Below are 27421 nucleotides of genomic sequence, written 5' to 3'. Positions count from 1 at the left end.
GGAAGTGACGGTAGGCAGGATGGCGGGCCCCTTTGAAGAGATGCTGATCCAGGACAGGATGATATACCCCAACAGTGGTGTTGCTAAAGAAAGAAAATTACGAACACCGGCTTAATCACCATTTGTCATGATCCAAGGTAGATTTGGTGAATGACAACATGGCGGCTTTAGAATGCGCAGTGTGCTAAATGATCATTGATAAAACAATTGCCATGATAAGGAACAGTGGGATCACAGCTGAAACAGGAAAGACAGACATAGTCAGCCTTCAGGTGGCTGTTCCAGTTCAGGAGCAATTACTTTGTGGACAAGGCCATGCCAATGTTGTTTTCAGTGAACTCGACATTTTCTGCAGTTTCTTGGAATGGGTGGTGCAGAAGGTGGCGGGTCTGAGCAACTCCTGCAGTACCTTTACAAATTCCTTTTGGTAGGCTAGGCCTTAGGGTACAGTGAGCATTCACAATTGAGGAGGATGAAGCAGGGATAGTATTAATTAGGTATCCTGTAGCCGCTGGGAAGAACTAAAGGGGCAGCAACAACATTGAGCTCCCTGGGTGCAGAGCTAGATTTGGTGGGGATGATCTCGAGGCTGCCAGTGAAAAAAGTAGAACCACTGAGATTGGAGGAGAGAAGGTTGTCATTGGTAACCATTACAGAGAAACCAGCATGGATAGCATTCTATAGAAAGCGTTTCTGGGGACATAAGTGGAGCGTTTGTTGTGTGCAGGTGGGGAGTTTATTAGGAGGGTGGTGGAAGAATATGTGAGAGTAAAAGGAAAATTGAAGGACATCAGAAATGGCATTACAGTAGTAACGCTGCAAAAGATAATGACATGCAAGCACTTCTGCTTGGGAGACAAGCCTGTTTCGAGCAATATTGTCCATGATTTGTTGGCGCCTTGAGGGGGCCAGAGGTAGTGGGGGCCAAGACCTTTCATAGATTACAGAGAAGGACGTGAGGCTGGAAGGAAAATGGATAAGGGTGAGTATTAATAGGTCAAAGACGGCTCAAAGGAGGAAGGAATGCTGGGCGGATTAGAGAGGGTCAGGAAATGCAGAATTTTGCTTTGTGAGGGGGTACAGACAGAACTTGGAGACAAGGAGGGGGGAGGGTTTGACAGATTGGGTGTTCATTTATGAAGATGACAGGTGGGCGATAGCTTGCCAGGCGTTATTGCCACTGAGAACATTTTTGTAAGAGGGTGGACGGTAGGGAAGGGAATACAAAACACTCTCTTCTATGATTAGGGTAGTGGTAGAGTTGGGATGGGAGAAAATAGGCTGACAAGCCTAGGGAGCTAGAAATTGGAAAGGTTGTAGGGTATGTAGGGTGGGGGGTCTGTGAAGGAGGCAAGCAGCCATTCTGGTTATTACCTCCTGCCTCCAAGGTGGCTGGCAGGCAAGCTCTGTGAATGAAGAAGCAGCTGTAGTTAGCTATGCGTCCATTCCATTGTAAAATGGGCGGGGATAATGCAAAAAGTAATACTATTGCTAGGAGTTGGGACTGGAAAGTGGCATGGTGTCAGTGTTATGATATGGTGTAAGATGGATAAGGTGAGGCCAGCTACTGCTCATGCTATAGGAACTGAGGGCAAACCGGCCAAGACCTGACATGAATAATTGTAATCCACTTCAGGAAAAATTACTTGCTGCACCTAAAGGTCCATAAATTGCTGAACATGATTAAAAAGAACTGGAAATGGTCCTGGGAGGATGGGAAGGGATGAGGTTATGTGGACCCAGCTGTTGCTCAGCAGAGGCAGACGAGGAAGCTGGCCACCATCAACAAAGCAAGAATAAAGTGAACACACAGTGTTGTGAGTTTGCAAGATTCATTGTACTGGGATTGTGAGCCATATGGACGTTGCATTTAAGTGGAATATTTTGTTTCAGCAAGACAGGGTGCCTTTGTCCCTACTGGGCAACAGCATTTACATTACATGGGGTGGATATGGGGCACCGCCTTTAGGTATGGAATCAGGTCACTTGCAAAGCCTTGGCTCTGATTTGTTTGAGCACGTCAATCTTGATGATTGAGAGGATGTGGCATTACGACCAGAGCTGCTAACTTTGCCACTGGGGAACTAGGTTTGTGTCTCAGTGTCGGCATAACATCCTCTGATGCTGGGCATATCACCTAATCTCCTAGTGCCTACCAAAAATTAACGTGCCCTTGTATAAGGTAACTGGTACTCATGTAAAGCGATTCAATACCTTCGAGGCGAGTCTTCGCTATATGCAAATAAATAACCTTCATTGACTCTTCTGTGACGCCCGTTCTACTTGTAAGTATAGATTGGACATGGTGGCGTGGGAGGAGTAAGGGAAGAGTGCTCCATGAAGTACTCAAAGGGCCGGCTTACGGCATGGAAGAGCTGGGTCCAAGCCCAGGGTACCAATCTTCAGCAGGGCTTAAAGAGCTCATTGCATTAAGGTCACTCAGACAGCAGAATCCCTGTCACCTTGCTCCAGTGACTCGCATTATAGTGCTTTCACTCTTTTTTTTTTTAAACCTGCTGCAGGCCCTGTTATCAATATCTCACCAGCCTGCTTTCTTGCCCTCCCAACTCCCTCTCACCCCCTGCTGCCACACACTGTTGCCCACTCCCGCATATAACTTGGCACCAGCGTGAGGAGCTAATCGGAGTGATTCAGGTGAGTTGGGAGAGGTGCAGAAAAGTTTGCGTTTAGCGGCAGTCATAACTTTGGCGTAATCAGTGAGGAACTGACCTCTAAACACAAAAGGGTCTCCCTGCTGCCTCATTTTATTCACTGGAAACGGAGGTCCCATATTTCTTTCCACCTACAGTGCTATTCTGGCAAAGGCTGACTGTTCGGTACACCAGCCCTTTGTATGCATGAAATGGCCCTGTGCAGATCCTGTAGCTGGTAGAATGCAGCAAGCAGTGCAGGACAAATCTGTGTGGGCTTTATTCCGAGCTAGGCTGCTTTTCACTCTTGTTACTCGAGCATTAAAGTTTGTCAGTGAAATGTGATTATCTCAGTCAGCTGTCATGCTAAGGTGCTGCTGTCATTGATGCCAATAGCTTCAGGTTTCTGATCTGTCTGCAGATAAGCAGCCAAAACATCAAATGAAAGAATGTGTGGGGGGAGAACATTTGTGTGGGCAAGCATGCCTTAAGGCATTATAGTTCATGTGGGCCCATGGCGCTATGGCCAAACATACACACAGCACAGTCCCGCCTCCACCTAAAAACACACACACACACACACACACACACCCCATCTCATGCACACATATAAGCACATAGGAATTTGCCTAACTCCCTATCCACTCGCGCACACAAATATAGGCTTGCACTCACAGTATGTCACACACTTGCACAATCACTCACACAAGTGTGTAATATAACTTACACGGTCATTGGCTAAAACACACCCAGTAACAGAGACACGCACCAATCGTACATAGAAATGGTTCCCTCACAGCTAGTAGGCTTGGTGTCCTTTTGAGAGTTTATCAGTGCACTTTGTGTCTAGAGGTTTCTTTCAAGGGTGCTTGTTGCATATTTCTCCCTGTCCTTGATTTTTGCAATCACAAAACAGCTTAGCAGAAGCCCTTCCATAGATACAGTTTTTGTGAGATGTTCATGAATACACGCAGAGTCTTTTTTGGTTTGAATATCAACATCTGTGGAGAACTGAGAGGAAAAGGAAGTTTTAAGGGTAACCAGTGTGTCCTCGCAAATCATATTTATCACTCTAACAATACTGGTAAACTTTTAAAATACAGAAATAATCAACAACCACAACCATGTTTATTTGGAATGAATTGCATTACACGGACTTCAGAATCACCTGCACTTGTGATGGCTTACTTCATCCCATAGTTGTAACTTGTGTGCATGCTGTCTTTTTGAGATTATGCTGTTCTGATTTGCATAAATTTGTGTTTCTGTGATATTTTAACTTTTGTTGATGATCTGTTAGTAACATCTGCATATACGTTAAACTTGAATTGGGAATTCCTTTGGGTTTTACGACCTGTGAATCTGGTTCAAGGTGTTAATTCCTTATTCCATGAGGTTCAATTTACAATTGCTTAGTACTTGCTTGATGTTTCCGGGCGGTTATGTAAATCTCGTGTGCAGATTTACTATCCTATAAATACCATGCAATTGTAATCAGGTCCTAAGTCTTCACTGACATCTCCCTGTCACAATTAGTAACAAGCATTTACAATGCAATAGGTCTCGCAGCATTAAAGTTTGAGCTATTGGCATTGTATATTACAATGTGTTGCATTAATTTGTTATCAAACTCTGAATTGTTTTATAAAGATGATTTGCAAACTGTCAAATGTTGCTGAATAGTAAGCAACGTTGTGAATAATATTGTTTGCTAGTCATCCTTGGGTACCAGAGTACTTCACTTGAGGCAGAGGTATTATCTTTAGACTACAGGTGCCGGTGCCGCTTGAGCTAGAAACAGGGCCAGCCACTCACCACTCTGCACTCACCACTCTGCACTCACCACTCTGCACTCACCACTCTGCACTCACTACTCACTGCTCTGACAAACATCTCTTTATGGTTCCTCTCAATCAAAGCAGCATCGAGGTAAAGTTGCACAGACAGTGGGTTTAAAAATAAAGCGCTTCGGACTTGCTATTCGCGGCTAAACGAGAGCAGTTGTTTCCCACCCATGCTGCAGGGGCTACAGAATAAATAACAAAAAACAATTGTTGCTTCTAATTCTGATAAAATATATCTGTAAACTCCGATGTATATTAGGAAGAGTCCAGCCATGCCTTAGTATCAACGTTTAACAAAGTCATATTTTGTCAAATATGCAAACAGTGTTTTAAAGTGATAGGCAGCTAAAAAGAAAACTTAGTTTAGCAAATAGATGGTTTAATAGTCTCTCCCCTTCAACTTTACTTGCATCTTGTAAAAAATAGATGGGTCTGCCGACTGGTGCATTAAAGACTTTTTTCAGACTTAAATGTTAGCAAACTTAACGAATTTTGAATATTGGTGCGCGGGCTAAGCAGCTTACTGAAGAAAAGCACTCGTGTGTCTGTGTGCGTGCACGTGTGTATGTGTGTGGGGGGGCTGTATGTGCGTGCGTGCATGGGCGCATGTGTGTGTGTCTGAGAGAATGCAGCGAGCGCGTTCGCGTGCGCGGGCTCGTTTGAAATCGCCTCCAAGGCGATGCACGCGGCCAGGATTGTCTCCTGGAAAGGAGACACGGCCACAAAAAGCCAGTGACAGTGTGATGTACGCTCTCGCCCAAGCACGCCTTTGTAACTGTAATGAAAAATGCTTTGCAAACCATCAGCAATAACAAGCCCATACTAAATGAATGTCAGCGCTGCACACACACGCTTCCAATGCCATATAACGAGGTACAAAACAATATTCCGCCGTGTGATAAAATACAATAAGTCTCGCCACTGGCATCTCCGTGTGCACAATAAATTACAAAAGTTAGAGAAAAGACAGTGTCCCGCATTCTGATGCTTTACAAGCGCCCGGGCTCAATTTCAACTTTGCAACTCTGCTTATATAATTTTGTGCGACCTAATAATGGATTTTGTATACCACGTGCTTCAGTATACCCAGCGTATGTGTGGTCGCTCGGGCGCTGCTGAGTCTGTGCACCATGTGATTTTCTGTGTCTATGCCCTAGCCCAGATTCTAGCGCCTAGAGTCTAGGCGCTTTCTCTGCAGGCCATTTAATGGAATGCGTGATTTTGCATAAAGCCCTCCTACCGCGCCTGGCTAACTAACACTGGGCGGCAGTGAACAAAAGATCGAGGCACTCTTTGGCAGAGCCAACAGTTTTTAAGCTTACCCCCAACTTCCGTCTGTGTGCGTTTCATTACCATACGAAAGACAACGGCCAGCACTCCCCGCTCGTGTCAAAACAAACCGAAGAGCAGGCTATACTGAGGCGTCTAACGGTACTGCTAAAACAAGTAGCGTAACCAATTACAATTTGGGCACCATATGTTACGTTGTGAGTTCCAACACCAATTCAATAGAGCTAACCAGGGGGTAAAAAACTGTCTTGTTAATTCCAAACGGTCTTCGCGTTTCTTTCTCGTTGTGCTTCCCCCAACAGTTTCCATAACGCGCCATTAAAACACCCCCGTCGTTTGCCTGCTCCTACCTTACCTCACCTTTTCTGCACACACCCTGCCATTTTCTGTCTGCCCTAACTGTTGAATGCTCAATATCTACAAACTTCCCCGATGGCCTGGCCTGTTTTCTCTCCCCATTTATACTTTCATTACCTACTCCTTTTCCTGGCTTTCTGGAAGCCACTCGCGCCACCACAACCCGATGTAAAACTCGTGCCACCCACGCTTTTCTCTGCTTGCCTTCCATCCCTGCCACCACCAGCCGCCCACCTGAATCTACCTACCCGTCCACATTTTCTTTGGTCTTTATTTACGGTAGAGATTATGCCTTGAATAGATGCATGAAAATCACTTCTTTCTCGTCCTGAGACTGAGTTAAAACATCCCACAGTGAATTTACGGTTAATGTCCCTTCGCAGTTAGCGTTAAGTTGTAACCTTTGCGTGAGTACCGGAGTGGAAAGTGGAAGTGGGGCAGGACCCTCTCATCGGATCGCTTCCAACCCAAGCAGATAACAACGGCATGGCTTGAGAGTGGCTTTCCTCGCCTCGAGGGCTGCAAACGTCGCAGTGCAAGGGAAAGGCGGAAGGCCTGGGAGTCGTGGAAATGCGCTAAGGAGACCTCCATGGTGCACTTAAGTAGCCAGGCTCTGGGTGCACTTAAGTAGCCAGGCTCTGGATGCACACAAGCCGCCCACGCTATACTGAATGAAGGCCTATACTGCCCCTGAAGAGTAACAATTCGCCTGTAAACAAGGGCGGTAACTCGCATTGCAAGGCCGGCGGCAGTAAAGTGCTCCCGCTCTCAAGCCTGTTTACTTGGCCTGCTGGCCTCCACTGACCCTCCCCTCCCCCGTGCACCTGTGCATACTTACCCCGAGGTGACCCGCGCAGAGGCCGGTCCTTGGCGGGCTGGTCCGCGGATTTCTGGGCCCCCGCTCCAGCGGGCTGAGAGGGGAGGGGTCTGGCTCCAGGTGTACTCGCCCACCACTGCCCTCAAATGCATTTATGTGACCTCTCGGGGGCCGACACTGGGCCCCTCCCCCTGAGCGGGTCCCGCGGCGCGCCAGCCTAGAGGCGAAGGACGAGACACTGCCTCCTACGTAGAATAAAAGGCCTACCGACCTACTCCGTAGTGACAGCGCTTTCATTAGGTACGCACAAAGTGCATACTTATTCAAACACGGCTCACCCGCTGGCCGCTGCACGTTTGTTCTCTGTGTGTTTAGTCACGACTCCAACACTGCGCCCGCGCCTCCTGGAACCCAAAGCTCTCTTTGCCTCAACACTTCCACACACGGTTTCTACACTTCGAGCGTTTCTTCTAAACATGAGCGACAGGACGAGCGGATTATCCTATGCATGCCTATTGCAACACGTCTCCATTAGTACATATGTATACATTAGCCGTTTCGGGACACATACTAAACAGATTATCTCGGGGGGCGAAGGGGGTGCATTCAACGAGAATTCCAACCCTCATTTTCAGGCTGTTGGTTTTACGGACTCAGACGCTGCATTGTGGGAGTTGAAGTTTGTCAATAAAGCCCAAAGCTAAAAACACGTTGGTGTCAAAAGTTAAAGCAGATTTTCTAATCTTTTGAACTTTTTTTTTTAACTAACCTGCAGTTTGGGTCATAAACAACTACTAAATGATACGCGTGAAGTTAGGACACGTGAGCAGCCAGCGACTTCTCGGCGCATTCTTTTAAACCCCTAATCTACCAATCTTGGGGAAATTCTGCATCGTGCTAAAGGAAGTTTAACGGGCCAGAAGCGACCATGATGACGGTCCACAAACGAATACATTTTGAGCACCGGTTACTTGTAAGCGATAAACTAGGGATGGGCCTCCAACACCCAGCTACTCCACACACAGTTATACAAACTCCTTCCGCGATGTGTCCGGAAGTCAGGCAAAGTCGCCTGTGACGGGGGCGGGGCTGCGTCTGCACCGGAAAAGAAGGCAGGCGGAGTGAAAGCGTCTCGGGACGCCAGAAGGAGAGCGGAGTCCCTCTACATTGAACTGGTAAGTTGAAAAGAGGGGGGGGGGGGCTCGGTGCACTCGTGTGTGTGTGTATGATGTGTGCGACGGCGTGTGTGTCTGTGTGTGTATGTGCATGCGTGTGTGTGGTGTTTTGAGCTTCCTAGGAGACAGCGCCTGGCCGCAGCGCTCGTTCACGTGCGCGGGCTCGTTTGAAATCGCCTCCAAGGCGATGCGCGCGGCCAGGATTGTCTCCTGGGAAGCTCACATGCCAACAATAGGGGCTCGGCGGAGACGCGCTTCGCGCGGCTAGCCGAGACCTAAAAACAAGCATTTGCAATGCAATAGGTCTCGCATTTGCGAGAGTTGGAGCTATTGGCATTGTAAATGACAATGCCTTTTATTGATTTGTTTTGAAAACCTACAAGTGGTGCATAAACACGCACTTTGTACATTTAGTCCTTGCTTACCAGAAGCAAGGCTTGCAGTAAAGGAGACTACCAGCCTTGCTTCTCATAAGCAAGGACTACAAGTACAAAGTGCTTGTTGAGGCACAGCTTGCAGGTTTTCAAACGCATAAATAAAAGGCATTATCATTTACAATGCCAATAGCTCAAACTCTCGCAAATGCGAGACCTATTGCATTGCAAATGCTTGTTTTTTTTAATTGCTTCCAGTTCCATTAACAGTGCACCGATTACAAAAGCCTGCATTAGCCAGGGTCTGTTTTCTTTCTTGGTCAGTCACTGATCCTGCACCAGAACATATGGAATATTCGCTCCTCAATCGTCTTTTTAGGTTTCGCCTATTATCATTCGCTTGCGAATGTAATAGCAGAAAATTCAAGGGCTTGATCCGACTCGTGAAACCACTGGCGTTTCTTCACTGGCGTTTCTTCACAGTGCATGTGAGTCTGTCACCACGTGACCACACAAGCACGCGCATCTCCCTCCCCACATCAAAGGCATCAGCTTCCCTCCCACAACTTCCCCCGCTCGGCCGGCCTCTGCAAAGTTCTCCTCCCCTAATTAATCACTTCACGTTTCACGGCCGCAGGCCATGACTCGACAGTCCTGCCCTGCTTTAACTCCCTCCCCCTCCACAGCATCGCATATTTTCAAAAAATGACTAAAAACACATTTGCAAATAATTGGAATTTGTGTTGCAGGGTGCTGTTTCTTGATGACAGAATCTCGCTTTGTTGACAGTTCTTTTTGCAGTTTTATTAAGCACAAACTCGACCAACGTAATTGGAGTGCTTTACTTGTCCTAAAATGCCGTGTTGCCTGTCCCTCAAGCTTGCCGTTTTTTTTTTCTCCGGTACCGTCCCTCCTCCCCCCTAATTACATCACTGTTCACGGCCCGGCTCGCCCTGGCTCTCTACTTCCCTGGCTCTGCCTTGTTAGAATATTCCACAGCATCGCATATTTTAAAAAAAGCGCTATGCTTAAATTATGTCTAAACACATTTGCAAATAATTGGAATTTGTGTTGCAGGGTGCTGTTTCTTGATGACAGAATCTCGCTTTGTTGACAGTTCTTTTTGCAGTTTTAAAACTCGACCAACGTAATTGGAGTGCTTTACTTGTCCTAAAATGCCGTGTTGTCTGTCCCTCGAGCTTGCCATTTTTTTTTCCGTTTACTGAGGTCATGAAATAAATGTTGTGTCCTCTATTCACACTTTACATTGTGCCCCCTAGCGCAAGGGTTATATGTCAGCGTGCTCACTAGAGTTAAAGGAATGTTTACAATATACTGGAAACTTTGACTGCGCCGGCTCTAAACCGTTTCAGATGTTCAGGCGGAGCACAGAGCGAAACAGCTGGTGATTTTTTTCATTGAGGCGCAGAAAAGCAGTCTTTGAGGCACAAATTACACTCGAATATTTTCTGTCATTTGAGCTCACCGGGGTACCTCAATCACAGGATTACCTTTTATTACACGATACCAAGGTTTATACCTACATAATTTTCAATCTGATTTCAGTCATCCAAGAGGGGAAAGAGCGTCCTCAGCAAAGCTCTTCAATGCGAGGATATGGAATCCCTCGAGATTTGGGAGCACGTTTCCGTAGAGTTCCAGCTCCACAAACCGCAAGATGTTTCCCATTCCTGCAGGTACAGTTCTCCACATCCACACTTTTTCGCACCCAACAGGAGCGAATGCAGGTAAGCGCGCCTTCAGCAGTAGGAAGCATTCCATACTCATGTCATGGCTGTGCAAACAGCAAGATGCAATGTGCCAACAATAAAACGAAATCTTTTAACTAAGCAATCCTGGGACAGACAAAATGCAAATAATGCAACGGGCCTCACCTGAGAATTAGTAGCGCTGTCCAATAAGAATACGAGACTAGCAGCCTTAAAGGAAGAGGAAGTTTAAGGGAGGACCAGATAAGGGAAACAATTTTTAGTTTTTTTTGTTTTGCGGTTTTATATAGGGCGAACTCGACCCCAAGGTACTGGAGCGCTTTACATGAGCACCAGTTACATTACAGAACAACATTTAATTTTTAGGGTTCGCCTAAAGGCGTTCCCCTGCGTTGTCTGAGAAAAGTACTGTGCTTAAAGAAAACAAGCATTTACAATGCAATGGTTTTGCCTTTGTTAAAGTTAGAGCTATTGGCATTGCTCTTGACATTATTTTTATTTATGTGTTTTTTTAAAACATAAATAAATGGCATTGTCATTTACAATGCAACTAGCTTTATCTCTCGCAAATGACACACACAAACACCCACAGAGAGCCCCCCACACACACACAGAGCCCCCCCACACACACACAGAGCCCCCCACACACACACCCACACAGAGCCCCCCACACACACAGCCACACAAAGCCCCCCCACACACACACCCACACGGAGCCCTCCACACACACCCACACAGAGTCCCCCCACACACTGCGACCCCCCCCACACACTGCAAGCCCTACACACTGCGACCCCCATTTCAATAGATGTGTGATGCTTACCTGGTACTAAATTGGTCCATGCATGGCTGAAAGGTTGAAATGGTGTAGGAGGCAAGGGGACAAATGTGAGCATGGAGAGAAAGGAGTATAAGTTTGAGATTAGTGACTGGGTGAAAATAAAATCAGGAAGGACACAGGGTGGTCTTTCCAAATTAGATGGTCTATTTCAGGTAGAAAATGTCAGTAGGTTCTTTGTGTTCTTGAGGGGGGGATAGGTCCAACCGGCACCATAATCGGACGTTTATTGTTTATACCCATTCACAACAGGTAACTAGGCAGGATGGTCGTCTCAGAGCCCAATCAGCAGTGAAGCAACAAGGTCCCTAAACCTCCGTAGAAGCATGTGAAACACTGAGGGGCCCTCCTCACCACACACAGGGCTGAATCTGCACTCTGAATCTGCACTCTGCACTCTGAATCTGCACTCTGCACTCTGAATCTGCACTCTGCACTCTGAATCTGCACTCTGCACTCTGAATCTGCACTCTGCACTCTGAATCTTGAATCTGCACTCTGAATCTTGAATCTGCACTCTGAATCTGCACTCTGAATCTGCACTTTGCACTCTGAATCTCCACTCTGCACTCTGAATCTGCACTCTGAATCTCCACTCTGCACTCTGAATCTGCACTCTGAATCTCCACTCTGCACTCTGAATCTGCACTCTTAATCTGCACTCTGCACTCTGAATCTGCACTCTGAATCTCCACTCTGCACTCTGAATCTGCACTCTGAATCTCCACTCTGCACTCTGAATCTGCACTCTGAATCTCCACTCTGCACTCTGAATCTGCACTCTGAATCTCCACTCTGCACTCTGAATCTGCACTCTCAATCTGCACTCTGAATCTGCACTCTCAATCTGCACTATCAGTCTGCACTATCAGTCTGCACTATCAGTCTGCACTATCAGTCTGCACAATCAGTCTGCACTATCAGTCTGCACTATCAGTCTGCACTCTGCACTCTGCACTCTGCACTCGCACTCTGCACTCTGAATCTGCACTCTGACTCTGAATCTGCACTCTGACTCTGAATCTGCACTCTGACTCTGAATCTGCACGCCTTAAAATCCACTCTCGGTTCCTTTGTTTGCCTGATGTTCGTTACGAAATTTTATTAAAAGGTGAGCAGGAAGTTTCAAAGTGCGACAGCATAAACATTTTTTTTAACTATCAGCTTACGATTCCTACCTTATTTGGAAGTTTATCTACTTGAAATATTCCCTTTGTTCTGTAGTAAGCAGACCTTTTTATTCCTCGTGTTAATACGCATGCAATGTTTGTCAATGCCCAGCGGGTCAGGCAGTGTTCAGTAGCACAATATTGCTGCCTCGTGGCCTTTCGCTGCCGCGGGAAGTGCACAATTAGGCGATGCTGTGATCCCGGGTGCACTTTTCTGGTCGGAAAGTGGAAAGTTAGTGGTTTCACAGTGGGGGTCGGTGCCCTATAATAGGTAACACATGGGAAGCTCTAAATAAATAACTTCATCTAATGAGGCTGTCATTAAATAAAAAAAAGTAGCATGCTCGCCGCTGGGACATTTATCACCGCACAAATTAGTCTGTTTTCGCCTCATTAAAATAAAGAGAAACCAGCGTGAATTCGGTATACTTTACTCCCATGAAATAAAACACATCCAGCAAAGGACCTAACTCTAAAACGGATATTCACATATATGTACATCATTTCAGTCCTTTTTAATGTCCACAACGCTAAAACGTATAAAATAAACAAGCTTATAGTAACAATGAAAATGCTGCATCGGAAGGCGGGTGCCGGCTCAATGCCGGGACAGATTCGGGGGCGTTCCCGGCTTTTGGCTGACGTCGCGTGACGTCGGCAAAAGCCAAAGAATCTCGGGAACGCCCCCGAATCTGGTCCGGCATTGACGGACAGGCCCCTCGTCCAATGGCTAGCCTCCATTTATGGAGCTAGCCAATCGGAGGAGGGGGCGTATCCCGACCCACACACACAACTCAAGAGGTTTTTTTGGCACATGCGCAAAGCGCATGGCCAGTCAAAACCTAAAAAACAAGCACTGGCGTTGCCAATAGGTTTCACATTTGGAAAGTTGGAGCTATTGGTTTTGTAAATGACATTTTATATTTATATATTGTTATTGATAATGCCAATAACGATATATAAATATAAAATGTCATTTACAAAAACCAATAGCTCCAACTTTCCAAATGCGAAACCTATTGGCAACGCCAGTGCTTGTTTGTCTTGGTGCTGCACTCCCTCAAGTTCGACTACCACTTTTGTAGGTTGATAGATCTTAAAATCATGGCCATTGCTCCAGCGGGTACTTGTCTTTCACCCATTCTTTGTTTCAGAAATGGCTATGATCCATATGACAACTTTAGGGCTAAATTACGATCCCTGTGGATATAAAAATTTGAGAAGGGAAGACAATTCCGAGTTGTTTTCTGGCTGTTTTCTCCCAGTGACAGATTTAGGCAGATTAACACATGTTGACATAAATGGGAACACACATTCTGCTTGTTATGCCTCAGTTCTAAGATGAAAACTCAAAATATGATGCATTTACCACACCCTGTAAACTAGTCTCCCCAGGGTAATACTATTTACAAGATACTGTAAAGAGGCTATTCCAAACAACTTAGAATTAGCCCAGTCCTGCTTTTCCTCATTAACTCCTCTCCAGAGCTGAATCTACTGTGTTGATGTACACGACTGATTTTGCAATAGCTAGTTGGACATTGTACTTGGCGTGTCTATGTCAAAGCGCCTTGTATGAAAGTTCTACACATATTTTTTACTTGGCGTGTCTATGTCAAAGGGCCTTGTATGAGAGTTCTATACAGATTTAATAAAATATATAAATACATGCTTCACATGGTTGCTGGCTAGCTTACAATTTGAATTATATGGATTGGGCCCTACACAAGCAATTGTAGGAAGCAGAATTAATGCCCTAGCCATAAATGACACACTGCAGTCTTAAACCCAAGTGGTAGGTTTTTTAGGCTGTTAGGTTCTAGGGAAGTTGGGGGTATGAAAATCGAATCGTTGAAAATAATTATCAGTAATTATTTGGAATACTCCTCTGCCACGCTGACATAGACACCTCGGGCAAGTTGCCTGCAAAAAAGCCATGCTTAAAAGAAATCAGTCTATGACAGTCAGGTTTTCTAATAAAACGTGACTATTAATATAACGTAAATATATTTGCTGCACCTGACGTTGATGTCTGTGGGACACAAAAAATGGTGACTGCCATGGATTGAAATTCATGGTACTGCTTTCTCTGCTATTCGGTGAAGACATGAATTGGTTGCTTGCTCTTTTATAGCACATAAAAACATGTATTTATTGAACTATTACATAACACTGTCCAGAATTATTTGGTGACATCTGCAATGAAGTAGCACTACAATTAAATTTGAGTTTTGGAGAATTGTATTATTCAAAAAGAGATTATAAGGAACATTATGTCAATCCTCAAAATCTTCTTGTATACTTGCAATCCATACAGAAAGTATTGTCTGGTCTAACTGTGGTGAAAAGAGTCCTCGCTGCTAGAGGGGAAATAGCCACAAACAACGCATATAGAGGGCACTCATTTTTTATTTTAATAATAGCGCGCATAACCTTGTCCAACAGTGCAAAACACAAATCAGCCTTTGTACACATATTTTATTAGAATTCTTGTCTGCTTTGTCCAGAGGCTGGATTTTTCCCTGGAGGTGACAAATAGGCACAGAGGTAGAGTGAATGAAGGAAATTCAAGTTTGTGACCCATAATCCTTTGATTTCAAGGAAAAAAGGATAAGTAACCCTAAAATGTTCTCTTGCTTCTTAGGGACTACCGATTTATCCCACAAAACTTTGACAGACTTTACAGTGAAAGCAGATGTCCACAGGGACTGCATGCTTCTTTTTGCAATCCTCCGAGTGAGAGGGGTCCCCCCCAGTGCAAACAAGAATGTGTTTCTCTTCCATTGTGTGCTGCGCCCGTGCACCGCAACCCGCCGATTCTGAAGACAATTAGGCAGGTACAGCTAAACCGGGTTTGTAAAAACAAAAAAACACTACTTTTATTTCTGCAGGGTTGAGAACGAACTTTGCCCTCAGCCATTTACCAAACTTGTGGAAACTAGGAGAGCAGTTCAGCAGGCTCACAAACTTCCAATTCACACTCAGAGACGCAAGCAGCTTCATTAGAATTATACAAGTTCATCAGGACAATACGATTTCACCATTAATTAAACTGAAATTAAGGAGTTTTCAGCGCTGCCATAATTCAAAACTTGGATCTGTAAATTTCATAATGGTTCTTAACACAATGCATCTTACAGACTGAGCTTTTTCATCAGCTACTTTGTTGCTTAGGTTAACAGGTTTACTATTTCACTGAAGAGGAATCGGGGGGGGGGGGGGGGGTGAGTAGGGGGGGGTCGGGCTGCTGTGGTGTTTTTGTCTAAAGCCAGACTAACCAGCAAATGAATCTTGACTGCATATATGACATCCACCTCCCACTCCATTTTGTCATTTATTAGGGATTGAGCAGGCATCACAAATCAGTGGCAATTTTCCAAAATAAGTTGAACATTTTAAAGAACATAGGACAGAAAAAAGTATGCTATAGTAAATGCATCTATGCAGTTAACCTTGACGCAAGTGTAACGGCAAAGGAACTTTCTTGAGCTGCACACAACCAGGACAATATCTAATCTTCACCTACACTTTTCTCCGGTTTATACAATTAAAAATAATCTCCCCCACAAAAGATATTCAAGGTTTTTGGATTTCTAGGGATTTTTTTGGGACATTATACATGATACATATCAAGACTGATTTACTGTGACAACAGCAAAGGGAAGCACCCTTGGGTGTACCTACCTGTTGAAGTACAGTGTGACCACTGTTCGTGCAATAACCATTTGCTGGCATGCAAGAATAAACTCGCTAGTCCACACCAGTCCAACTAAATGATACCACCACATATATCGAATGCCAGCAAGAGTTCGGTATTCCACCTGTCCTTTCGAAACAACCTGAGCAGTACCTGCAGGGAAATGGATTTAGTTAAAATTATACCTTTGAAAATACCACTGAAAGAGCAGCAAAAAACTTGAGATTCATTTTGCATACTGTAAACATCACTAATCACCTACATGTATTTTATGTTAGTCCAAATGAGAACAGTGCTTGCGAGAAAAAGAGGAAGATGAAATTCATATCAATAGCAATCAATCAAACAAGATTTCTAAAAGTCCGACTAATCACCTGCGAGGGTATCCAGGCGCTGAGATCCAAGCTGCTTGGGGGCATCAGTTGAATATCAGGTCTTCATTCCCTTTCTGAACTCCTGGAGAGAGGGTGACATCCCGAGATATGGTGAGGGAGGCATATCCATGACTCGGCGACGAGGTAGGAGACGGGGGTCCTCCACTCTTGCTTTGGTGGATGCAGGGGGCGTGGGCAAGGTAGAGGGAGGTGGATGGCAGGAGTCTGGAGGGTTGGTGAAAGCTCAGGCGGTGGTTGATGTATGCTGGTCTTTAGTTGTACAGGGCTTTGTAGGTGCGAGTAAGAATCTTGAATTGACATCTCTTGTGAAGGGGAGCAAATGGAGTTTCTTCAGGTGAGGGATTATGTGGGTCTATCTGGAGGTGTTGAGGATGAGACTGGCTGCTGAGTTCTGAATGGTCTGCAGTCTCTTCAGGAGGTGTGTAGTGATTCCTGGGAAGCGTGCATTGCCGTAATCCAAGCAGCTGGTGATGAAGGCTTGAGTGACGGTGCGTCTGATGGAGACAGAGTCACTTGAAGATGTTTTGGAGCATGCGCAATGAAAAAGCAGGCGGAGGAGACTGCATTCATCTGGTTCTTAATTGTGAGTTTGCTGTTCAAGATGATGCCGAAGTCCCACTTCAGCTGGCCACCAGGAGTCGTTCCACGGGGAGGTGTTGTTCCCGAAGATCAGTACTTAAGTCTTGTCAGTGTTGAGCTCGAGGCAGGTTTTTTGCATCCAGTCGGAAACGCTGGTCATGGACAGGTGGAAGTTGCCACTTGTGGTGGATGGGTCTTTGGATAGAGAGAGGACGAGCTGGGCGTCCTCTGCATAGGTGATAATGTTCAGTCCATTGTTTCGGACGATGTTGGCCAGGGGGTTATGTAGGCTTTGAACAGAGTAGGGCTGAGGGACGAACCTTGGAGGATGCCGCAGATTAAGTTCTTGGGCGCCGAAGTGAATGGTGGAAGGCGGATGCTCTGTGTTCTTCTGGTGAGGAAGGATCCGATCCATTTGAGAGCATCCTCTTAGATTCTGATCTGATGAAGCCTCTTGATCAGGGTGTGGTGGGACACAGTGTCGAAGGTCACTGAGAGGTTGAGGAGTATCAAGGCAGCCACTTCTCCCCGGTTTACAAGGGTTCTGCAATAGATTTGGTTGCAAAAATATGGCTAAGAAAATGATGATTGCATATAATGTAAATGCTGTGCCTTGTGTTCTTTGTGAATTATTCTCATGGTATGTCTGAATAAGTGAAAGATGATCCAGTGAAGCGAGAGTGCTGAAGTTCCGCACATCTTACTGGTGATGGCCATTGATGGTTGAAGCTATATGGAAACCTGCACCTGGTGGGGTGTGTGTCTGATGCATTTTGTCTTTAAAGGATACTGAAAATAACAGAATACCCTCTCTTTTATGTTGGCCTGAGACCTAAGTTATTATGGTGATGATGAAATGCTCCATGTGGGACCTCCGTGTGCTTCAATACGAATGATGACATCATCCACCAGGGGACAGAAGACTGTCAGAAGAGAAGCAGAGAATGTCAGCTAACAGGAAGTGTTGGCGCAACACCAAACATGGAGAGGGAGCCAATAAACTAAGGAGAGTGCTGGTAATCCAGTTAAAATTTATGAAGTCAACCACCAGAAAGCACTGGTGAGCTTCTGAAGTACATGTAGCAGCTTGCCAATAGGATTGACAAGCCACTACAGTGCAAAAGAGTGGACATTACTTATGAACAGAGCCTTTATGCCATCCAAGCAAGCCTTTAGCTTAAGGGATTTTACTGGTCTGCCTCACAAGGATTGTTGGGCTACCTAGCAACCACCTTTATACATTTAGCCATTTTCCAGGTCAGGTGCTCTCTGCCTTTACCTGGCTATATTCGTGTGTGTTTGTTTCTGCAGTTTGCATGTAACCTTTGTGTAGTAACTTTCTTGTTGAAGCTGTCAGCTCATTAGAAGTCTTTTGCATGTTTCAAGTGCACTAGCACTTGTTACTGTTGCTTTTCAATGCTCTTGGCAGACACTGGTTGCCATATTGCTAGGAGCGTATCTGGTCTGCACTATAGGCAAGCACGTCTGTGCCAGTCTGACATGTCATGCTATTACTGAATCATGCAAAGCTGCCTAAATACACCTCAAAAAGCTGTAAGATGTGATGCAGGTCCAGTCTGTGGTGAGTGTCAAACCCAATGGGCAGATAACTGCACTGGGAATTAGGACCAAATCCTCCTCCTTCTGCCTTGAATCTTAAGGTGGTATCTCCCCTTCAAGCACAGGTACCTCTTCATTTAAAGGCAGGCTCATTAGTGTGTGCTCTTTCTCTACACATTGCACAGAGGTCTTGCAATGGATATTTGGAAACATTGTAATTTTCTTTTTGTTACTGACACATGTTTAGGCCAAACTTCTAAACATACCAAACTGACTCCTATGATACAGTGGTTTTTGCATTCAAGCAGAGTCTCCCGTGTTTCATATCGTTTCTCACAGACTTTTATAAGGACATTCACAACAATTTTACTTAGAGTGCTCAGCACTAGGGTTTTGGTGGTCATTTCCCTATAGATAAGAAACATACTGGTGTTTCTGTGCTCGCCCAAAGTGTCTTTGTGAAGGTCCTCGGGGGTGATGAGTGTCAGCTGACTTTGGTGCCTTTTCACAAAAGCTGCAGAGGGTTTCAGATCTTTGTGGTGCTGGGTTCTTGGGACATCACAAGTTCCGTCTGACATACTCCAATGTTGACTCTTGGTGAGACTCTCCGTTTCAGGTATGTTTGATCCGCCAATCCACCTCTGTTCAAGTGCACCAAAAGGGGATCCGACACTATTGACATCATTCCCCCTCCACCATTTTAGATACCTGATACAGTCTACCCTTGACTTTTATTTGGATCACATCCTTGACGAAGCCATCCCAGGCCCCATGGGCTTGGCCCATTTGCTTTCTTCAATGTTCGAAGACTCGGTGAGTGGATCATACATAGTCCATATAACGGCATGCTTCCACTTATGTTATGAACACACATTCACCCACCATTTCTTCTGCAGGCTGTCCACCCTACCATCCTGTCCTGAAGAAGACCGGTCTTCGACATCCTTAACCTATGCTGTTTGTCAGGGTCGAAATGTCAACGATTGTTTTGTCCCTTCATGCGCCAACAAGCCAGCTAGCACGCAAATTCATATAATTCAATTACTGAGCTAGCATCATTGTTTTCCAAAATTTGAAATTCGAGCTGTTTCGCAAGGTTTTATTGTAAATATCTATGCAGTATTTTGTCACCTTTGTGTTTTAAATACACCCATTTTGTCACTTTGTCATCACGCTCACCATGTCACTTTAATCACTCTCACATGCGCCGCTTTATTAATTCAATTATCGGACAGCCTTTCTCGTTTGTCTCGGTAATTCTTGACCTTTTCCTGAACAAATTGAAAATACAGAGTAAAATATTACCTTTTTCATGAGTAACATTTTATTTTATTCTTTTGTATGTGCTCAATGGTTACGTGTACTCAAATGTTTAATACTACATAGTAATTGTTTGACCCAACAGAACCAATTGTTGTTTATATTGCATAGGCCCAGGTTCTGAGGGACACTGGGTTACCCCGTTGCTTTATACATTGTCTTGGTGAGACTAGGCATAAGCCAAGATGTAGAAACGGTGTTAAGAGATGACAGGTATGGGTGGAGCTTGCGAGCCGCGAAGATGGCCGCTTGAGTGAACACACTATCCTACAAAAATTCTATCCTGGGCCTGTGCCAGGCTACAAACCGGTTGTTTAACGTAGCTTGTATGGAGAGGATCGAGAGTAAAACGAGCTGCCTCTGGCTCCCGTACTCTCAAGCTCAGCAGGGTAAACGGAAGTGACCTGCTACGGCCCTGCAAACGGCCTTGAGCCCCGGGCTGCAGTGAAGGAGAGGAGGGGCGGACCGCGACACTGCAGCCGCGTTGCCTCCAATAGCTCCTGATATGAATGTGGTGGCGGAGACCAGGCACTGAGACGGGGGGCGACTGAAGCGAGCCTGGGGCCGCTGGAGGAGACTGCATTGGACAGGTCCTGGGGTGCTGAAATCTCGCCAGAACTAAAAGCGCGCTGCCAAGGGGCCCAGCTGCGACGTCCGAGCTCAGAGCTGTCTCAACGGCAACCCCACGCTGAAGGACATCGAGGGGTACCTTAATGCTGGCGGCGAGACCCCCTGAGGTGCGCGAACACTGAATCCTGTGCAGTACGGCAGCCTAAGGCGCAGTGAGTACCCTGTAGTGCTTGGGCAGCGGTGTTAGAGTGGCTGGAACCCTGGCCATTTTTACTATGAGCGCTGAGGCCTGCCGGAGATGCGCTGTGACGCCTGACATGCTGTGGGCAGCTGCTGGTCTAGGGACTTTGGAGGCCTGGGCAAGTGAGGGATACCTGCCAGTGCTTTGATCCCGGCTGGGGCCTGAAGAGGGCTTGAGCACTTCTCTTCTAACATACGCCGCCATTTTGAACAAGGGGTTGCGCTATAGGAGCAGCGCAAGGCCCTACCTGGAGCTACCAGCATAGGGAGAGCCCTCCATTGATTTGCCCAGGTGAGGAAATGGTCCCGCACCCCTGTTGCTGCCCCACTGCGAGCTGATTAATACACGTAGCGCATGAAGACATATTTATCTTTGGAAAAGGCATCGGGCGGTGACGCATGTTTCACAAGCAAGCTGTGAACACAAACTGGAATCCCGGGTTGATCCTCGACACGATCACTCAAATTGGCTAGACTGGGAGCCTGTGGAACCCGGGAGTGTAGTTTGGCAGTAGTGGCGGGGGAACTCGCTGCTGGCCCTTGGTTGTAAGACGAGACAGCGCATGGAAGGCACCATGGGCCTGTGTGGGTCAACGCATTGATCGGAGGCAGTGGCTGGTAATATAGGAAGGGCCCACCAGTGGTAAGCTCGCTGTAAGCGAACTGCCTCGGTGTTCGGTGGATATATACGGGCTGGTCGTGGCTATGAACTGAACACGCTGCCTCACCATGCTGGCAGCGATGGAAAAAGGCTTGCAGGGTAGCCTATCAGTTTTGGGTACAAAAATAGACTCACTATCGTACCGGATGGACAGAATGTCTGAGAGACTGGATGAACATGCAGACAACGCAGATGGAGGAGGCGCAAACAACAATGGACACTGACCACAAGCAGATGGGGAGAGTGCTGCAGGTGTTGCAAGACAAGGCAGAGGACTTGGAAGCGCGTTATCGTCGCAATACCTTGAGGATCACGGGCCTTCCGGAATCGACTCAGACTGGCAACATGGAAAAATTCATTGAGAAACTGCTGGTCACCCTCCTAGGCTGTGAAACCTTTTCCCCCATGTTTGTGGTGGAAAGAGCTCACCGGTCCCTGGGCCTTTGCCCTATTCCTATTCCTGGTTCCCCCCCACGACTGATAATCACGAGCCTACTGAACTATCGGGACAGAGACTCGACATTATCAGCTGCCAGGGACAAACAATCATTACAGTATGAAGGGACCAACACATAGACTACGCTATACTATATCTGGCCCGACTGCGTGTGAATCGGCAGGGCCACTCACGTATCTTCACTGACCCAAAGGCATTGCAGAAGGTCCTGAAGGAGTAGGCCAAGGAGCACGGAACAGTCCAGAGCCCAGTTCCTTGGAGGGAGCTGTTGGAGGGTAACTATGCAAGCAGGACTGATCTCTTAACCACATGATTTTCAGTTAAGAGCGTTGCGACTAAGGGGGTGTCTAGCAGTAACAGTACTGTCACATAAGTGCCCTTGGTGGCAAGGGTTTAAAGGACTGAATTCAACAGGATTGTTTATACTGCATGATGGGCCAAGATAGAGGGGTTAATTGAAATATGGATAGACTTGGGTGGGAGTACTGTGCATGTTACCTCTGTCTAATCAGGTTATATGATGTAGATGGTAGATTAGTTTTATATAGCAGATGCACTACTGCAGCCGGTTGGCGGGAGGGGTAAGAGTAGCGATCAGTTGGGACGCATTGCCCCACCTGGCGAGCAACGTCTGCCCGCAAGTGAATTGCACATCTTGGGTACTCTTTTTTGGGGGGAAGGGAGGGGATACTTAGTCAATGTTATGCAGTTCTGAAATCCTGACCATATTGAAGACCCAGTGGGTGTTTGTGGGGAAACATCGTCGAGGCCAAGTTGGGGATGGCCTGGCGTGGGTGGGGCATGAGACTCGGAAAGTTAAGCATTCTTCTTGTTCTATTCATGATTGCACACGGTAAGCACATACCCTATCTGTTCCATACATCAGTCAGGCGAAACAGGCAAGACACACCCTGTGACAGAAACCAGCAGGGCCTGCAGGGACATGAGTACTGACACTCCAAGCACTTACTTGGAACATTAGAGGACTGAACGACCACAGGAAACTCCGTAAAGTCCTGACTTACTTGACGAGACACAAAATAGGTATTGCTCTGCTGCAGGAGACGCATCTCCCTCTCAACAGTCCTATGCTGTGTAGTAGAGGTTTCCATGGTAACATGCATGCAGCAGGATTCACCACTCACGCACGTGGGGTACTTTACAGGGTGAATCCCAAGTCCGCCCCAGCACTTGTACCATTAGACACGGACAGGGAAGGTAGATTTGTTATTACCAGGTGTAGAGGAAAGGGTATGGACCCTCTCATAGTTAATATTTACGGCCCAAATTTTGATAACCCTGATTTTTATGCTGCGCTGTCAGACAAGGTAGGCTTGCGTGGAGAGGGGCAACTGCTCTGGGTGGAGATCTCAATTTAGTCAGGAACTTGTGCCTGGACAGATCGGGGGTGCTGGAGAGACACATCATGGCGGCAGCTAGAGCGGTGGAAGGCGCTATGGTGAGGTTTGACTTGTGTGATGTGTGGCGCCAGAGACACCTGGGCAAAGGGGGCTTTACACACTACTCAGCCTATCATGACCTACACACCCGAATTGACTATTGGCTGGCTGCCAGGTAGTTAAATGAGAGAGTGCGTGCATGTAAGGTACTTCCCCATACACTTTCGGATCACTCCCTGCTACTGCTAGTTAGACACCCCCAGAAACGCTATCCCTCCCTTCACCTGGAGGTTTCCCCCTTACTCCTTGCGTGATGCGGTTTTTAAAGGAGAAATGGCTGAAGCAATTGAAACATTTTTTGAGACCAACGTGGGGTCGGTAGATAGCTTTCAGGTAGTCTGGGAGGCATTTAAAGTTTACATCCGCGGTGTCACTATGACCAAGCATTCTGGCGTTCTCAGGGTGATCCGCAAAAGACTCACTGACTTATAACAGAAGCTGGTGACCGTAGAAAAACGCCAACAGGCTAGTGCAGATGATGCAGTTGCGCAGGAGATCAAAGTCTTGCTGGAGGAATACCATGAGGTGGCTGATGCTGAAATAAAACACCTTGGTAAATATGCCACAGCACGGGCGTACGGAGAGAGTGAGAGGCCGGGGGTGGTTTTAGCCCAGCTACTCAAGCAGCGGTGGGACAAAACTTTGGTGGCAGAGATTAGATTAGCGGAGGGGGACACTAACTGAAGAGGCGGATGTTGCGGGCAGGTTTTGTCAATACTACTCGGAGCTATACGCTGCCCGTAGTGGGGGTAGGGAGGAAGACATTTTGGATTACCTCACACATATAAAGCTACCATGGCTCACGAACACGAATCGTGAGTTTCTGATGAGACCCATTGAGAGAGAGGAAATCCTCTTGGCTTTTTCGAACATGAAAGCGGGTAGTGCGCCCGGAGTTAATGGCCTCAAGGTTGTCTTTTATAGGGACGTTCCTGGATTTACTTGTGCCGCAGTTGACTACGCTTTTTGATGATATGTGTGTATCGGAATCTATGCCGCCCACGATGAGTGGTGCAATTATTGTTGCTATCGTAAAACCGGGTAAGCCCCCGGAAGAATGCGCTTCTTACCGCCCGCTCTCTCTACTCAATGTAGATACGAAAATATTTGCAAAGATCCTGGCTAACCGGTTGGTCCCTTCAATCACGATCCTGATTGCACCTGAACAAGCTGGGTTTGTGCCTGGCAGAAACCTGACCTATAACTTACACACAGTGTTTGGTGCTCTACACCACACCTGACCAGAGACACAGGTGGTAGCAGTATTTCTTGACATGGAGAAGGTATTCAACTCCGTTGAATGGCCATTCATGAGATAGGTGTTACCTAGGATGGGCCTAGGGCCGGTCTTCCTTCAATTATTAGTTCTGTATAACGCTCCCACAGCCAGAATTAAAATAGGTAATCTAGTGACAGATTCTATACCAATTTCCAGAGGTAATCGACAGGGTTGCCCTCTGTCACCAATCTTAAACGCGCTCGTGGCCGAACCCCTAGCCTGCGTGCTCAGAGAATATAATAGACACAAGGGCATATGGTTCCCGGGCTAAGAACTAATAGTATCCACCTATGCGGATGATACACTACTGTATGTTAGAGACCATGAATGTAACTGCTCTCCGGTTCTGCACAAAGTGGTGCATTTTGATGCAGGCAGGTTTATGAGTAAACTGGCCGAAGTCTATCATATTCCCACTTACACCGGCCACGACACCTTTCAAATCAGACTACCCGTTTAAGTGGTCAACGGAAGCGGTGAGATATTTGGGTATAAGGGTGCATACTGATTCAGAGGTTGTGTTTAATGAAAACTACGGAGTTGCTATCAGCATGTAGACGGTTGGATTAAACTACCCCTGTCTTTGCTGGGCAGAGTTTACATTATGAAAATGGTGGTATTGCCTCGTTTTGTTTCTTTTCTCAAATATCCCCATAGTTCTTCTTTGCTCATTCTTTCGCTTAGAACACTGATGGTATGGTTAGCCTGGGCAGGCAAACAAGCGCGAGTCAAATGGCAGGTTCTCACACTGTCGTACCATATGGGGGGCTGGGCGTGCCCAACTAGAATTTATATTACAGAGCAGCGCAGAGCGTGCATGCTTACTACTGGGTGCACTGTCCTCCGGACATTCCACACCTTCGTATAGAAACTGTAGTTGCTGCCCCACTATCACTACCAGCTTTGATGTTTAGGGCCGCTGTCCGAAGGACAGGGATCTTAGATTCAATAAATGCAACAACACACGCTTGGCACTACCTATTACAGTTACATGTGGGCACCATTCTTTACGCTCCAGCAGCATTGCTAAAGTGGTGTAGTTGGCTGCCCCGTGTAGGGATAAGGGGGGTTACGTGTGCACTTAATTGGCTGGGAGTACAGACCGTAGGAGATCTATTTAATGATGGCATCGCAAAGAACTGGGGTGATCTAGAGACGGGGAGGGTACACCTACTATTCTTACACAATTCCAGTTCCACAGAACACAACACGCCATGCTGAACATTTTAGGAGATGACTTGCTAGAACCTCCTGAGCTGCGAGCCTTGACCTAAGTCATAACGGCGAAGTCGCCTTCCAGAATAGTGTCCAAAATCTACAAGCTATCTATGTCATATAGGGAAAACCACTACACAAAAGCCGGATTAGATTGGCAGCGACACTTGAAACAGGACATAGATGACGCTATGTGGCATTACTGCTGTCCTAGCACGAAGCTCATCTCATTAAATGGAAGACATGGATTTTTTCACTTTAAGTATCTCAATAGAGTCTACTACACTCCAAAGAGATTGCATAGATACGGATTACGAGAAGATCCGGCCTGTGAGAGATGCAATGCGCAGACAGCTGATTTCCTTCTTCTGGCCTGGTCTTGCCTGGGGATATCCAACTTTTGGGATTTGGTTTTTAGGGAACTGGGGCAAGTGGCTGAATTGACACTCACTTGGAAACTGCTCTTGCCCTCCTGGGTTACTCTAAACAGACACCTAAGGGAGTGCGCCACTTAGTGGACATGGGATTATTACTAGCCAAATGAAGGGTGGCGATCTGTTGGTCACGGGGACCGACACCCACGTTGGCCCAGTGGTCACGCGATATGCGGAAAACTTTAGTGACCTTCTCCCCCCATGGAGCAGACCTAAAAACGTTAGGGAACAATACAAAACTTACCTCGCAACCAAGGGGGTGGGCACGGTTGCTGCTGAAAGTGACTCACAGGAGCTGATTGGAACTACTCCTGTCATATACATACTTAGCGTTAGCCCTGGGCCGACATACTAAGCAGGGTACATGTTGACTGTGCTTTACAAGCTTACATCGCATTGGGACTGTAGTGGGGGGGATTGTTCGTAGGGGGGTGGGGTGATGCGGATTGTTAATATGATGTCTCTGGTATTAATCTATTTGCCGACTTCTTGGTACTCTGCTGTAACATTTTTGATTGCCATGTGTCACTACTATTGCCACTTTGAAGTATTGAGTATCATATCTGTTTTGAATAAAAACGTAATAAATCTTAAAAAAAAAAAAAGATGACAGGTACTGTGATTTATGTTCCGACGTGCAGCTGAAGAACCATCCCTATGTAGCTGTAAATTTGGAATGGATTTGGGATCGCAACCTTTAACTTTTTAGTCAGAGGGAAAGCGCTCTATGGTTAGGTATTGTGTTAGGTACTAAGGAGGCAATTTGCCATGGCTTGTGTTTCTGTCTTGTGTACGTTTAAGCAGTTTCCTTGCAGGGAGAATGGAGAGAATGCTCTGGTAAATGCTTTCTGATCAATGTCCATGCATTTTGCCTTGTTATAGGTTTCTGGATCGGTCATGTGGGCAAACAATTTACTTGTATATATGTCTCTGTGTATTATGCGGTGCTTAGTTACACTTAGGTACATTATGTTCATTTTAGATGCAGAGAAGTTATAATGTGGTCTTTCTAGAATTACATGTATGTTTGGATGTTTTATTTTTCAGTGCACCTCTGTAGAATAACTTGTTTGTGAAGTATGCCTTTGTTCAGGGTGGGCAGGACTCTTCCCTGAGATGCCTGTGCTATGTTTGATGTGATTGAGGAAGTATTTTCCCATCCTATTCAAATAGGAATGTGTGACTGTCCCAAAGGTTCCTGAGGACATGGGGATTCCTCCTAATATTCTTCAGGATATTTGATTCCACATACTAGTATCTATCTGTGTGAGGATTTGTGATCTCTCCTACCTTTTATAGAAATATGTGA

General features: G+C 46.2%; 1 protein-coding gene across 6 annotated transcripts in view; it reads right to left on the bottom strand.

Moving 5' to 3' along the window:
• Positions 1-27421, bottom strand: part of SLC44A3 (solute carrier family 44 member 3) — an 879170-nt gene that overhangs the window by 54204 nt on the left and 797545 nt on the right. For all 6 annotated transcript variants that reach the window (XM_078641256.1, XM_078641253.1, XM_078641270.1 and 3 more), the window contains one exon: positions 15930-16095. In XM_078641256.1, the coding sequence (XP_078497382.1) occupies positions 15930-16095 (166 nt within the window). The remainder of the gene's footprint in view (positions 1-15929; positions 16096-27421) is intronic.

Source organism: Lissotriton helveticus, chromosome 1_1 (genome assembly GCF_964261635.1).
Source record: "Lissotriton helveticus chromosome 1_1, aLisHel1.1, whole genome shotgun sequence".
In the NCBI taxonomy this organism is placed as follows: domain Eukaryota; kingdom Metazoa; phylum Chordata; class Amphibia; order Caudata; family Salamandridae; genus Lissotriton; species Lissotriton helveticus.
The sequence above is the reverse complement of the archived record's forward strand: the minus strand, read 5'-3'. Positions and strand labels throughout refer to the sequence as shown.